Source organism: Cygnus atratus, chromosome Z (assembly GCF_013377495.2).
Source record: "Cygnus atratus isolate AKBS03 ecotype Queensland, Australia chromosome Z, CAtr_DNAZoo_HiC_assembly, whole genome shotgun sequence".
NCBI lineage: Eukaryota > Metazoa > Chordata > Aves > Anseriformes > Anatidae > Cygnus > Cygnus atratus.
The window spans coordinates 40,591,360-40,607,336 of record NC_066396.1 but is presented as its reverse complement, the minus strand read 5'-3'; the positions used below and the strand labels follow the sequence as shown (position 1 = coordinate 40,607,336).

The window sequence follows — 15,977 nt, the reverse complement described above, 5'->3', positions numbered from 1 at the left end:
CTGAAACACTCCAATTCACTCCTTTTTTTTTTTAATTATATACCTTTTACATACATTCCCAGAAACTTTGTATCTTCGTCCGCTAAATCAGCAACCATTATGCTTGTAGATGTAGTCAGATTTATAAACTAAGATTTACCAGAGACACTAGGGAGACGATGTGCATTATATGAATGATGAGAATTTTTATAAGCATAAGAAAGTGGAAGGAGCTGGTATTTCACACTGTAAACACAAGCTTTAAAGAGCTGCAGGGTCTAAAACACGATCTCAATTGATCTCTCAGTTAGGAGAGATCATGTCCAATGGGACAGAGTACCAAGTATGAAACATTTTATTTTCAACACTCAAGGTTAAGATTTTTTTTTTCACTTTTTAAGCCAAATGCAACACTGGATAATTGTAATAATATTTTGATTTTACCTTAGCATCCTCTGGACTTTTAAAATTAATAATTTTTCCAAATTCTTTGGCATGGAACACAGACTTTACTCGTTCCTAAAAAAAAAAAAAAAAGTAATTAGGTAATTGTAGAGTTAGTTTCTTCAAACTTCACGTGTAAGAAGTTATTTACCATTAAGGCAGCTATAGTTTAGAGAGCACCAAGCACCATGTACCCATCACACTAATCTGAGTATGTTCACATCACATGCACACACCCTAAGAAACATCATTTTCTGCCTGAAAACACAGTGGACTTGAACACTCCAACAGCAACAAACCTCCTTCTATATCACGGAGTTGCTGAAGACTGGCCTGCAAAAATAAGTAGGAATGGAATGCAAATAATGGAGTACGGGGTAACAAAATTCAGTACCCTATGCTAATATCTTTTTATCCTCCTTCAAGCTATTACCTAGGTTGGCATTCTACTGGTACTGATTTGCCAGCAGTGGTCTTAGATACTGAAAATAATAATCTAGGCTTCAGAAATAAAACAAGGGCAGTGATTCGCAAAATACACTTTTCAACCACAGATTTCAGTGAAGAACATACTGCAGACATTTGAATGGACCCTGAAATACTGGATAAAGATGTGTTATACAGCATTGTTTGAAATGGTAGAAACTAAGAATTATGGTAGGATTTCACCCTGCAAAAGTTGATTTGCAGTCAGAAATCCAGTTGGAGGATTCCAAAACAATGTGGCTCTGCCTTTTATGCTCTGCAATAGAAACAAACAATCTGAGTGAAATACTGAATGACTTTGTTCTTTGCAGGTAAAACATCAGGACTGTCCTGACATCCAAGATTCAATGATTACACACATGAAACTTAATAAAACAGAAACAAACCAAATCCCTGACAGCAAAATTTATTGATTCAAATTATTTTCAGTTACCATCTCAACAAGAATTCAAGATTTTATCTTTTTTTTTTTTTTTTTTAAAGTAATATTGCCTCTGTTTCAGTCATCAGTGCTCATCTCTCTCCTTATTCTCCTTTCACAATTTACCAGGGAAGGTTTTGTTTTGTTTGTTTTCATGAAAAATCACAACTGAGAACAACATTCTTCAACTTCAATTGGAAAGCACTTGTCATCGTGGTTTTTAAAAAGACATTAACACCTTATTATATTTTTGATTAACTTAATTAACAAATAATTAACAAATGGAGGAAAAAATCCTTGAAGCATAGCACATGAAGATGGATTGGTTTGATATATTTGAATCTTTGGGAAGGCAATAGGGAAGACTTCCACATATTGTCATGACTGCTAGAGTGTGTAATAAAAACGTTCTCCAACCTTCTGAGAAAGTTTTGCTGTATCACTGCAGCAGGTTTACGTGGCAAGGTTTTGGTAGTGGGGGGCTGCAGATACGTGGCCTCTGTGAGAGGAATCCAGAAGCTGACTCTTGTTAGATAAGGACCAGTTTCAGCTGGCTCCAAAGGGACTTGCTGCTGCCAGAGCTGAGCCAATAAGTGATGTTGTTTGTGCCTCTGGGAGATCAGATTTAAGAAAGGGAAAAAAACTGCTGGGCAACAGCAGCTGGGAGAGTGAGGAGTAAGAACCAGCCCTGCAGACCCTGAGGTCAGTGCAGCAGGAGGGCAGGAGGTGCTCCAGGCACGCAGCAGCAGTTCCCCTGCGGCCTGTGCAGAGGCCCCTGGTGGAGCTGGCTGTCCCCCTGAAGCCCATGGGTCCCACATGGAGCAGATCTCCACGCTGCAGCCCGTGGAGGAGCCCCTGCTGGAGCAGGTGGATGTGGCCTGGAGGAGGCTGCGGCCCATGGAGAGCCCCTGCAGGAGCAGATTCCAGGCCAGACCTGCAGCCCATGGAGAGGGGACCACACAAGAGCAGGGGATCTGGTGGGAGATGCTGCCCGTGGGGGACCCATGTTGGAGCAGTTTGCTCCTGAAGGATGGAGGAGGTACCCCACAGTACTAACCCCTATTTCGAGCAGTTCTTGAGGAGCTGCTGCCTGTGGGAAGCCCACGCAGAATCAGTTCGGGAAGGACAGCATCAGCTGGGAGGGACCCCACATGGAGAGACTGCCCCACGTGGCAGAGAATGACCATGAAGGAGTGGCAGCAGCGAAGTGCTATAGACTGACCACAATCCCCATCCCCCTTTCCCCTGCACTGTTTGGGTGGAGGAGGTGACAGAGGGAAGATGGGGGGAAGGTGTTTTTAGTTTGTTTTCTTTGTTTCTCACTTCTCTAGCTTGTTAGTAATAGGCAATAAATCTTACTAATCTCCCTGTGCTGAGTCTGTTTTGCCCTTGATGAGAACTGTTGAGCGATCTCCCCATCCTTATCTCAACCCTTGAGACCCTTTCACTGTATTTTCTCCCCCCTTCCCTTTGAGACGGGAAAGTAAGAGAGCAGTTGTGGTGGAGCTCAGCTGCCCACCTGAGTAAAACCACTGCGATCACCATTTTCCAAAGTATGAAATTTGGAAATTTCAGACAAACTGGTGCATACCAACATAAAATCCCTAGGACTCAAGGAATAATCAAACACCCAGTTAGCATTCTGCTTAAAACAGTCAGAAGCTAGTAAGTTCCCAATGCCAAATTTCAACTCCCTTCTACCTATAAGTGCATCTCAACTAGAAGACAGATCAGGAGTTCAAAGTTCAATATTATAAACGAACACAAAAAGAGAACAAAACACGATCAGGTTAATATACCTTTGCTTCAATGCGTAATCTTCTGCCATCAACAATGAATGGTTCTTTAGTAAATTCATCATAAGTGTATTGCCATTCACATGTCAACTGTCCAAATGTCCCTTTTGTTACAAATAAGACGCCACTAGACAAAAGAAATTTATAATTTAAAAATTAATGTAAAAATACTTAAGTTTTCAAGTTACACTAGATCTAGTGAAGCCATACATTGTTTCAATACAGTTCTCGTCTAACTATATATAACAATACAGCATGCTTTCTGAAAGTCTGAATTTTGAATGTCCTCTTACTTAAAATATTGTTTCATAGCAAGAGCATAACAGTATTTGTAGCTGTGTTTCTAAAAAATGTTGTAAAGACTTTTCATTTATGAAGGATGACTGATACTCTACTGTTAGACGTTACTGATTCTCCACTCCTTTATCATCCATTTTCCTTTAAAGTGCTAACTGAAGTGAATCCCATAGTTTTATTAACTTCAACCTAACCAAATTTAAAAACACATCTTAGTTACAGAAACCAGAAGCCAACATTCTTTTTTCTCCTTAAATAGCAAAATTACTATGACACTCAAATAACCTACTCCTGTGATGAAAAATGCTGCTGTTGAATAAGATAATTAGAAGCACAATAGACATGCCTTCATCATTATTGTATCTACATATGTAACGATAAGACACATCAAAGCCTAGTTACTGATCAAGAATTAAGGCATAAACATTTTTGATGATAGAGTTTTAAGTACTTATTCATAGCCAAAAGTTTACCTCTTTGTCACCATTAACAGATCTGTACTGTTGACCATAGCATGTGCAATATATCTGAGTTTTGCAAATCTTCCATTTTCAATTTTCTAAAAGAGATAGAAGTTTTACAGCTTTGAATATGCTAGTACAAAATTAATGTATTAATTTTTGTTTTAAATGTATTTATCGCCCAAAAGTATAAATTATAACAAAGAATATACCACATACTTTTAAAGAAACTGCTTTCATAAGTCAAAATGTGACTAACAGATCTGTGACAGCTAATATAATTATATAGAATTATTTGGTCCCTGGAAATGCAGCTGTGCAAACAGAAATCAATCCTAACAAAAACTGGCAAGGAACAATTTAATTTTCCCAAAGATTTCAGGACTCAGTTTTCTACATACTATTGCTACATTCCAAACTTCTGCTAATACAGTTCAAAGACAACACAAGAAATCAGTACAGTCAAAATACACCTAAGGAGGACTCGTTTCCTAATTTTTACATAGAATCATCACCAAAACACCGGAGTCACTAGCCCTAGGTTAAATCTATACTTAACTGCCTACAAAAACCCACTTACCATACATACAGTTATACTTAATGACACACTTAAGGTAATGCTTAACATTCTTCTGTATTCTTTCATTTTCCCCTGAACTTGCTTAACCCTTTTTTTTTTTTTTTAAATTTCTGTGAATATTGTAGCTGAATATTTTTTACTAGTCATTAAATTTAAAATATCAATGACATCAGATTAAGTTTTTTTTTTAAGTATATTTAAAAATAGAGGGTCTATAATTTTAACATGACTAGGCAACCATGAGATTTCTGACTTTCCAAGCAACGAGTGATCAGATTAGTGACCAAATCAAGATTGGTGCATCTCAGTTAGGAGTAACAACAGTTCCAACTGCCTGCCTGCTTCCTATCTGTTACAAATTGGAAGTAAATATAGATTAGTATAAAGCAGTATGATTCAATAAACAGTTAACTATAAACATATTGTTTCAGATATGTATGGGAATATTTTAAAACGTGTATGTCAGATCTCACTACAGTCAAAATGACAAAACCATTTAATGAGTATTCATTAACACTGGAAAATGATAATAAGGACATTTAACGACGTCTACACTAAGACTGGAAATCTGACAGTGGAGATAACTTCACACAAACATTTTTCTACAAATGATGCCTTCCCTCAAAAATGCTGATTCTTTCATGAATGGAACACAAGAACCTTTCAGTAACACGTTCCTAAAAGAAAGCTTTCTAGAAAGCACATGAACAGCATATCAGAAAATTCAGATTACTTTCCTCTCCCCAAACCTGTTGGGCTGCAAAACCACAACTACTGATCACATGCCTACCTATGTAAGTCATTGCTTGAGTTTATTAGTGCAAAATCTAGTGTTAAGAGCAGTGTGAATGCAGCAAAAAGAAAGGCATAAAGAAAGGCATAAGCAATGAGTAATTAAGGGCTTGGAAAACTGTTTTCTTTCTTTGTCTATTGCTCTTCTAGAAAGACTTTTTAAAACTTCTTATTCAGGCTTTGTCTAGGGGTTGTCATCAGAGGATTTGAGTTTCTTCCTGCCTCTCCCATGAAGTAGGAGCTTTGACCACAAAGTAACTAAAAAAACCTCTCACAAGGCTGTCTTCATAATGTTCCAGCATTAAGGTGTGCAGGAGGAAGGATAGCTAAATAGAGGTAACCAATATACAGTTGCATTTAATCTGCAGGACTCTGTAATGATTTCGGCACAAGTTCTCAAATTTAGTCAGCAATTTCTCTTACTGACCAAACACATTCTAAATATTCCAAAGTATAACCAGTATCTGTCTTCCATTAACAGCAATTACTGGGGAGAAAAAGCAAATAGACTAAAGATCCTCCTCATCCAAATTAGACTAAACTTGTTTCTCCCGCATCAAAGCAAGATAACTTTCTTAATTTTTGCGCAGCATTAGGGTAAAGGGAAGAGTGGGACTTAGGAGAGCAGATTACCTCTTTTTGTCTTTTCATTAGCTTGGTAGGTAATTTTTGACAAATCACATCACCCCACTGTAACTTGTTCAGTTTACTGATAATGTACCAAGAATTATGTAATTGGAATCACAGAATATCCAAGTTGGAAGGGACCCACAAGGATCATCGAGTCCAACTCCTGGTTTCACACAGGACCACTCAAAAAATCAGACCATGTGTCTGAGAGCATTCTCCAAAGGCTTCTTGAACTCCAGCAGGCTCATTGCCATGACCACTGCCCTGGCGAGCCTGTTCCAGTGCCTGAGCACCCTTCTCGATGAAGAACCTTTCCCTAACATCCAGCCTGAAGCTCCTCTAATGCAGCTTCATGCCATCCCCTCAGGTCCTATCACTCACTGGTCACCACAGAAAAGAGATGAGCATCTCCCATTCTCCTCCCCCTCATGAAGAAGTGAGAAAATTATTATGGAAGTGCAGTACTTAAGTGTCACAAAGGTTGCAATTCTATAGAGAAGTTATTCAAACGTCCCCAAAATTCCATGGAAACTATTTTATTCTGCTAAAATTCACAAACAAAAGACTCAGTCAGCACAGAAATATTGTTAGTATGTGGTGTGCAAAGCTTTCCTTCCTGAAAGTTGAACTGAGATTGAACTTCTACTCATTGTTAGCTATAAGTCAAAGATCATAAACTCTGTCATCTGTGTTCTATAGTTTTGTAGTCAGTAGATATTAATTAGGAAATTAACACAGGACATGTGTTTCAGAGTCCATTTGCAAAGGTAATACACGTGTCTATGTCAAATGCCAAGCAGTAACTACATATAAAGACTAAACTTATTTCACTTTTAGATTTTTCTACCCCCACTGCACTTTTTTTTTCCAACTCACTATTCCTTGCACCTGTTCATTATGAAATACACCACAGAGGGATAAACCAATCTACTGCTGACAATGGCTACCAAAATGGCTTATAGAACTCAAACATAAAAAGATATATACAATTTATCCCTTAATATAGATACATAAATATGTTTTAATATTATAATTTTACATTATTTAGTTATTAATCATTTTGAGAAAGATAGCAACTTAGACCACTGATGATGAAAACTATGAAGTTAACATCATTGTTTGTTTGATATCAGTTTCACAACTGTAAGAAAACAAGCACTAATTTTTAAAACAACTGCCATACTTCAATTTAAAAAGGCTTAATAACCTTATTATACTAGTATATGTTCTGATTCATTGACTGCACATGGAAATTGAATGAATCTGTTGAAAAAAAGTCTCCAGCAGCTGCAAAATGCAAAGCAATCAAAGCACGAATCCCCTCCTTAGAAAATTATTCTTACCTGTAGAATAATACTTAGTACAAATACTTAGATATTACTGCAATAATTTAATCATAGATGTGATCATCTATGCAGGGATGAATACGCAAATATGCTCAGTGTCCGAAAGTGGCATCTCTGCATTTGGAAAGACTCCAAATCACAGCACATGTCCCTAATTCATTGGAAAGCAAGGACAGAGGCCTTTAATAAAGTTAGAAATGAAAAACAAAGTGCTGGTAGTGGAGAAAAAATTAAAATCTATGATAATTCTTCTTATAGTTCTCCTAAAAAATACATGAAAAACAAAAGTTGAAATGTTTGACATCATTTTTGAACCCCACTGAACTGAACCAATTTTGTAAAAAATAGCATAAACACCATTACTACTTAAAAAGTAGTAACAAATCTGTTACCCTTTCCTCCTGTTCAGATCAACTTGAAATTTTTAAAGGCTTTTAGATTGCCAGTCTATTTCTTCATTGTACTGGGTCTGGCAACCAATCCCAGAGGAGCTAGTAGGAACCCCAGGGAGAGGGAAGGCAGTTACCATAATATCCTTCTCCCTCATGCCTCCTCCTCCTTATTTCACACAGATTTTATCATCATATTATATTGTATGGGATATTTCTGGTCAGTTTGGGTCAGCTATACCAGCTGTGTCCCCTCTCAACTTCTTGTGCACCCCAGCCAACCTGATGTTGGGACACCATAAGAAATAGAAAAGGCTTTCATACTGCGTAAGCACTGCTCAACAAGAGCTAAAACGTCGTTGCTATCAACACTGTTTTGGTCACAAATCCACAAGATAGCACAAAGACAGCTGCTATGAAAAAAATTTACTCTATCCCAGCCAAAATCAGTCAGGAACTGATTACTGTCCAAAATGTTTGAGTTGTGAAAGCAATCTGTTGTTGCTGCAAGGAACTACAATACCGAATGCATCTCTCAGCTCAAATCATTGGACAACTGCTTTAAAAGTTGTAGAATTACTATTGAAAAAGTTGTAGAATTACTATTTTCAGTAGGTTAATCTGGTATTACTACATATCCAATCTTCCCCACAGAAATATGTTATTAATTCTAAACAGCATTTAGGTAATTTGTTAGATTTAGCTTAAATGTGTGAAAAAGGAGAAAAGTTGTTAAAAAGAGACAAAATAGCATATAAAACATTCATTTTTCTGCTATGCAAAATTCTCTCCTTATCCTTTATTAATGAGAAATAATATTAATCCTTTAATATTAATCTTCTCATTCCAGTTATCCTAATGTGCAATGTCACTCTATAAAAAACAAAATTAAGGCTTTTGTCTATTACCGGCCAAATTCAAGATTCCATTCAGCTATGCTGAACACCATATCTGAGCTCTGCACATTTCTGTTCAAAACAACAGACATTTTTGGTCAACGTTAAAATTTTGATACAAGACCTCAGTATGTAGGACAATAAAAATTAGGACAGTATCTTTTTCAGAACTTTGTTTTTCCTTCACAACACAAATATAGTTTGCTTGTGTAAACTGGCAGAATGTCTCAGCCACTTTTTGGTCTGAATACCAGAAGAATTCTTTTGATGCCCTGAAAGGAGAAATCATACCAATCTACACTTTCATTTGATGACCACATCTAGATGTTCTTAGTATTTCCTGCCAATACAACAAAGGTTCTTCAATATGTAGCATCTGAAGTGTTTACTGGATCTGTAGGAAACCAGGGGAAAAGACTGCCATTTTCTACATTCTCTGACATATAAGTTGGCGTATACTTTGCCTAGGACACTTCTAGTCATTACTTGCTTTTCTACCATATATACATATGAAGCACATATATATGTTTCAATTGCAAGCTAAAATGAAACTAAGTCAAACAAGCTTACACATTCATCTTAAAGAACTGGTGTTAGCTGCAGTCCCAAACAGCCTGTAAATATCTTCAAGTCTTCTATTTGGGGATGGGCAACGACAATGAAATATTATTCAAGTGTTGCACGTGCCAGTGGTAAGGTTCCCATTCTTTTCTCTAACCCAGAAACAACAAGCTTTCTAAGGGAGGAAGGATAATGACAACTGTGACTCAACTATGGGAGAAGAAAACTAGATACTATGCATGAATAGAACCTGGTAAAGCTCAGAATGATATAGGAAGAAGAAAAGTTATTAATTTTGGAAAGAACTTTAACTATAAATTTAAGAAATAAAACCTCAATTTTAGAGGATATGGATGTTTAAGTTTTGATGTGAACCTAAGCCCAAGAGACATGAAGGAAGGAGAGAAAGGAGTATCACACCTTTTTCTACTCCTCAGATGTTCTTTTTGGCGGATTGAATTTTGAATACCAAGAAGCAAGCGTATGATCAACCCACTCCAACATTCTGCTGTTTGATCTGAAGCTCAACTCATGACCAAAAAAGGTACATTGAACTGAAAGCCAAACATTCCCTCCTCCTCCCCCCCCTCCCCCGTTATAATAAGATACACAAATTGCTATAAAGGATTAACTTCTCTATAAGCTTAAATCCACAGCAGCATGGTTGGGGGAGCAGCCTTTATACAGTACTTTAGAAAAGCCCTCACAAATTCTCACACTATGAAGGCAATTTAAAAAGAAATTTTAAAAGGTTTTGAATTTACTTTGTTTTTGGGTAGACACTGATCTATGGCACAAAGAACTCCACTAATTTCATGGTGGAACTGTTAATAACTTAACGTAAGCATGAGACTAGCCTTTCTTTCAGCCTTATTTACTAGCAGGACAAAAATCAGTGATTTCTGGCAGAAGTCTATAGATTGTATTACTGACTTAACAAGAAAAGTATTACTAGTCTTTTAAATGATTCCAGAAACTTTCTATAATACCTATCCATATCAACTTAAGTCTATAGAGCTTCAGTTGGTAAAACAAAAAAGACAAAAGATAAAAGTGATGTACTGGACATCAAAGATAAGGAGCACAGACAACTCTTCACCTCAGCAAGGAGGAAGCATATGAATTGGAAGTTACCACAATGACAGTCACTAAAAGAGTAAAACTAAACACTTGCTCCAGTAGGGCCACCTAGAGCAGGTTGCCCAGGCCCCTGCCCAGGCAGCTTTTGAAGATCTCTAAGGAGGGAGACTTCACCTCTCTGGGCAACCTGTGCCACTGCTCCATCTCTATACAGTAAAGAAATGTTTCCTGATGCTCAGACAGAACCTCTCATGTTCATTTGTGCCCACTGCCTTAGTTCTTGTCCTGTCACTGGGCACCGATGAAAAGAGCCTGGCTCCATCCTCTTTGTACCCTCCCTTCAGGTATTTACAGACATTGATAAGACCCCTCCTGAGCCTTCTCTTCTTCAGGCTAAAGCTCTCTCAGCCTTTCCTCATAGAAGAGGTGCTCCAGTCCCTTCATCATCTTTGTGGCCCTTCCCTGGACTCTCCCCAGTGTGTCCACGTCTCATTTCCTTCCACTGAGGAGACAAGAACTGGACACAATACTCCAGGTTTGGTCTTACCAGTGCTGAGTAGAAGGGAAGGATCACCTCCCTCAGCCTGCTGGCAATACTCCACATAGGGCAGCCCAGGATAACTTCTTTGCAGCAAGGACACGTTGCTGGCCCACATTCAACATGGTATCCACCAGGACCTCCAGGGCCTTTTCTGCATTTCCAGCTGTGTGTCCCCCAGCATGTACTGGTTCCTGAGGTTGTTCCCCCCCAGCTGCAAGACTGTCCACTTCTCCTTGTTGAATCACAGAATCACAGAATATTCCGAGTTGGAAGGGACCCATAAGGATCATCAAGTCCAACTCCTGGCACCACACAGGTCTACCCAAAAGTTTAGACCATGTGACTAAGTGCACAGTCCAATCGCTTCTTAAATTCAGACAGGCTTGGTGCAGTGACTACTTCCCTGGGGAGCCTGTTCCAGTGTGCAACCACCCTTTCGGTGAAGAACCTCTTCCTGATGTCCACCCTAAACTTCCCCTGCCTCAGCTTAACACCGTTCCCGCGGGTCTTATCACTGGTGATTACAGAGAACTTCACGGAGAACAGCTGAACTTCAAGAGGTTCCTGTCAACCCATTTCTCCAACCGATTGATGTCCCCTCCAGATGGCAGTACAACCCTCTGGTCCATCAGTGCTGCCTCCCCTCCCCCATTTTATGTCATCTGTGAATTTACTCAGGTTGCCCCACTGTCCAGATCATTAATAAAGATGTTAAACAAAACTGGACTCAGTAATGACTGCTGGGGTAGTCCACTATAACCTGTGCTTCCAACTAGACTTTGTACCACTACCCTCTGGACCCAACCATTCAGCCAGGTTTATACCCACCTGCTCATCCAGCCCATACTTCAAGAGCTTCTCTATGAGAATCATACACAGGGGCTGTGTCAAAGTCTTTAATGAAGTCTAGGAAGACAATATCCACTGTTCTCCTCTCATCCGCCAGGGTGGTGCTTTCATTAAAGCAACTATCAGTTTGGTGAAGCATGACTTCCCCTTGGTGCATCAATGCTGACTATTCTTGATGATTTCCTTCTCCCTCACGTGCCTAGAAATGGTTTCCATGGTAGTTCCATCACCTCCACAGGAACTGAGGTGAGGCTGACTGGCATCATTACAGTTTGCCATGTACTTCTTACCCTTCTTGAAAACAGGAGAGAGACTTGCTTTCCTCCAGTCTTCAGACTTCTCCCAGTTACCACGATCAACCGCAGATTGTATTGTTGCAATGCCACTCTCAGTCTGCTCGCTTCCTCAGCACTTGTAGGTGCATCCCACCAGGGCTCATAGCCTTATGTTTGCTTAAGTATTCCCTGATCTGATCCTCCTCCACCAAAGATATATCTTCCTTGCTCTAATCCTTCCCCTGCTCTCTCTCTGGGACTTTGGATTCCTGAAGGCCAGTCTTGCTATTAAAGACTGAAGCAAAGAAGGTATTCAGTTCCTCAGTCTTCTCACTTCTTATATAATCAGGTCTCCTGCTTCATTCAGCAGTGTGTCCACATTTTCCCTAGCCTTCCTTTTGCTACTTGTGTTCTTACAGAAGCCCTTCTTGTTGTCTTTAATATCCCTGGCTGGATTCAATTCCATTTGGGCTTCAGCTTTCCTAATTTCATCCCTGGATGCTTGGACAATGTGTCTGCATTCCTCCCAGGCTAGCTGCTCATGTTTCCACCTTCTGTATGCTTTTTGTGTTCGAGTTTTGTCAGAAGCAACTTGTTAATCGATGAAGGCCTCCTGGTATTTCGTCTCACTTCCTGTTTGTTGGAATGGACTGCTCTTGTGCTTGATAGAGGTGATCCTTGATTTTAACCATCTTTCTCGGGCCTCTCTTCCCTCCAGGACCTTATCGCACAGGACACTTCCAAGCAGATCCTTAAAGATGTCAGTCTGCTCTCATGATGTCCAGGGTTGTGAGCTTGCTTTTCATCCTCCTTCCTGACCTTTCAATCCACCATCTCATCATCACTCCAGCCAAGTCTGCCTTAGACTTTCACATTCCCAACAAGTTCCGCATTGCTGGTGGTTGTGAGGTCCAGCAGAGTACCTTATTGTCTCCTCTGTCACTTGGAGAAGGAAGCTATCATCAAGGCACTCCAGGAATCTTCTGGACTGCCTATGATCTACTACGGTGTTCCTCCAACAGGTATTACAGTGTCACCTGTGACAACCAGGGCCTGTCAACATAAGGCTGCTCCTTCAATTAATCAGTGAAAAAGAATATTAAAAAAAAATGTGCAGCCAAAAATTAAACTATTAAAATACATTTAATTAAAAAAAATAGATTTCAAGAGTTAGTCTTTTTGTTTTTAAAAACAACAACAAAAATCTATTACTTTAAATCCCTTAAAAAAGATCTCTGAAGTTTTCATCTTTGGTGCATTAAAATGCATCAGTTATGACCAGTGAGCTATTATACTTTTCACAGGTTTTTGATCCATGAGAGAGAAATTAAATTCTATTATCAAATTGTTGTTATCCTAAATCCAAATTATTTATTTTCCCACTATACATATTCGCAAAAGACCACTTGTGATGGAAAAAAATAAAAACTTGTACAAAATGAATTATATATATGTAATTGTAGACACTTCAAAAATACAACTATGCATCATGAAAGAGACAAAATAATCAAAGGTATATGAACATATTTACTGAATATAGCATGTATTTCTTTATTTATTTTTCTCCTGTCTAGCATTCTAAAACTTTTCAATCTGCTGAGTAAAGAAAACTCTTCTTTGTTCCAGGGCAATTTTATCCCAGTGGTACTTATCCAGCAGAACCTGAAGTAGTGATACCTGACCAAGAAATACTACCATTCATGCTAAATTTAACTTCCATATTCTGTAATGATTCGTAGAACTGTAAATTTAAAACAGCTAAAAAGCTAGGTCAACTTGATAGGAAAAGTGTATCATTTCTAAAAATTAAATTCTTGCTTTTTCAGGGATGCTTCTTAACTCAAAAAACAACTATGTTTCTATCTAACGGTGTTTTAGAGTCAGGAAAAATATGTTTTGTTATAAAACTGATATGCACTGTTTTGTAAGACAGGTCACTATAGAAGAAAGACATAATTTTAGAGAGTAAAGACGTATGCTAAAAAGCCAAAAAGGAAAAAGAAAACTTCAGATAACATATTCAAGGTACTAAAAACCCAGTAAAGTCAGGAAAAAGAGAGAAGTAACTGTTCAGAAAATTGAACCTAAAATTTCCTCAACTTTTAGGCATGGCATGCCTCTTTTCATTTCCTACATTCTTCAAACATATTTTGGATATCTACTTATATCCAAAATATTCCAAAGCCTTCCCAAAGTGTTTCAGCCATTAACATAATCTGTAATCTACTCCTGTATGACTTCCAATTGTGATGCCACTATTACAAACTATCTAACAACACAAGGTAAGCAGCAAACTTCAGCATGAGTAGTTTCAGCTAAAAGAAGCTCTGAAACTGAGATTTCCCTTCTTTTGTCTAGGAGGTTACATGTCTATATATATTTCTTGGTTCATTGCCCAGAGATCAGCTTTTGAAGGCATACAGCCAGAATAATGAGACTTACAGGTTTTAATACTTCTTCCTTCAGAATGTTGAGAACTGAAAGACGATACTAAAAGACGTGACATAATCTTTGATAAATATGAAATAATTTTAAAGCTCCTTTGCTTTAGAGTAATTCTAATTAATCCAATTTAGCTGAAGAGTTAATACTAATACGCTACTTACTGATATATAAATATCTTTTGCAAGGCACCTTAAAATGCAATACAAAATCTAAACTTAGCAACAAACCACAAAAAAGAAAATTATGCAAGCCTTCCAGTGAATACAGAATAAATACTTAATTCTTAAAGAAATAAGTAGCGCTATGTTGTAGAAGTTAGCACTACTATAGAATTTACAATACAGAATCATCACGGTTCAGTGGTTTTATTTAGTATTCTTCCATGTCTACCTAAATCAAACCCTTTTTGCATGTTGCATATGTTTTACCACAAAGACTTGTAAAAGTACTGGCATTTTCTCAAGCTGTCAATGATTGTACATAAGTTTCAGATCTGGGGTGGTTTTTGACTTTTTGTTGTTGTTGCTATGAATGAAAAAAAAATATTAATTTAACAACTAATCATTTGTGGTCACAATTGAAAAAGCCTAAAGAAGCTCTTATATTTCATACATCTAAGGATTCCAAATGCTACATAACATAAGCATTTAAAAATTGTGGTAAAACAAATGTCCCTTTCAAAATACATTTATTTTATCATTAAATACTTTCATAAGCTATTTAGTGTTTTGAAATAATCTAGTTTCAGGAAACAGGAACAACAATGTTGGAAGAGAACAGATGAATCCACTTTAGATATAATTTAAATGTGTTTATTTATAAGAAGAAAAGCAGACAAAATAGTTTTGAAATATGAAATAAATAGAATATTAAACAGTCAAACAGCATTTTAATACCAGTCATGACTGTACAATTCAGTAAAGTACTACTGAACACATTTAAAAGCATTCCATCTAGCAAATTATAACTAAAAACTGGAAAAGGCAATTTGCAAATGCAAAAACATTAAATACACTTGATAGAAACATATCTGTAAATAAACTCTAAGTCATGGTATTATTATTTCTTTATATTATTCAGTACGATTTTCACCTAATATCCAGTTGTGTATATATATGACTTTTTATTGTTGTTCATATTTGTTATATATTATATATATTTGCTGCTTTGTCTAGCACTTATACATTTTATTTGCCTCCCTCTCTCCCCCCCCTTTCTTTTTCCCAATTTTAAAAATATTAGTACCAGACATCCCCAATTTCTCAGCAGGAAATAAAGTGACAACATTTAATACTGAACAGTCAAAAGAATGTGACAAAGGCCATGTACATCTTACAGTCCATATTATCCTAACTGTCATCATCATCACTACTATTGTGAGTCTTAGTCCATTCCCTGTAGGCCTGTCTTTTCTGAAAGCATGACAAGGGAAGAAGAAAGCAGAAGTATTAGTTTAGAAGGATTTGTTTGGCTGACATTTCTTTTTTTGTAATTAAAGCAAAATAAAAGAATACAGTAATTCTGCAGTGACATCCTAGTTTAGGGCACAGTACAAGCACACTAAATCACCCTACAGTCTATTCATTTTGGTTAGCAGACACAATCTCTAAATCACTAAAAGAAATTTTATTTAGATCTAATCTGGTAATCTGCTGAAAGTACTACAACACAGTAGATGCGCTGGGGCCAGTTACCAGACCTGTATGCAA

At 37.6% G+C, this 15,977-nt stretch overlaps 1 protein-coding gene across 2 annotated transcripts in view; it reads right to left on the bottom strand.

The window, feature by feature from the left end:
- VPS13A (vacuolar protein sorting 13 homolog A) overlaps positions 1 to 15,977 on the bottom strand; it is a 121,220-nt gene that overhangs the window by 2,924 nt on the left and 102,319 nt on the right. For both annotated transcript variants that reach the window (XM_035558489.1, XM_035558490.2), the window contains exons 69-71: positions 3,897 to 3,982; positions 3,130 to 3,253; positions 424 to 498 (exon numbers count right to left, since the gene is read on the bottom strand). In XM_035558489.1, coding sequence (XP_035414382.1) covers positions 424 to 498; positions 3,130 to 3,253; positions 3,897 to 3,982 — 285 coding nt within the window. The remainder of the gene's footprint in view (positions 1 to 423; positions 499 to 3,129; positions 3,254 to 3,896; positions 3,983 to 15,977) is intronic.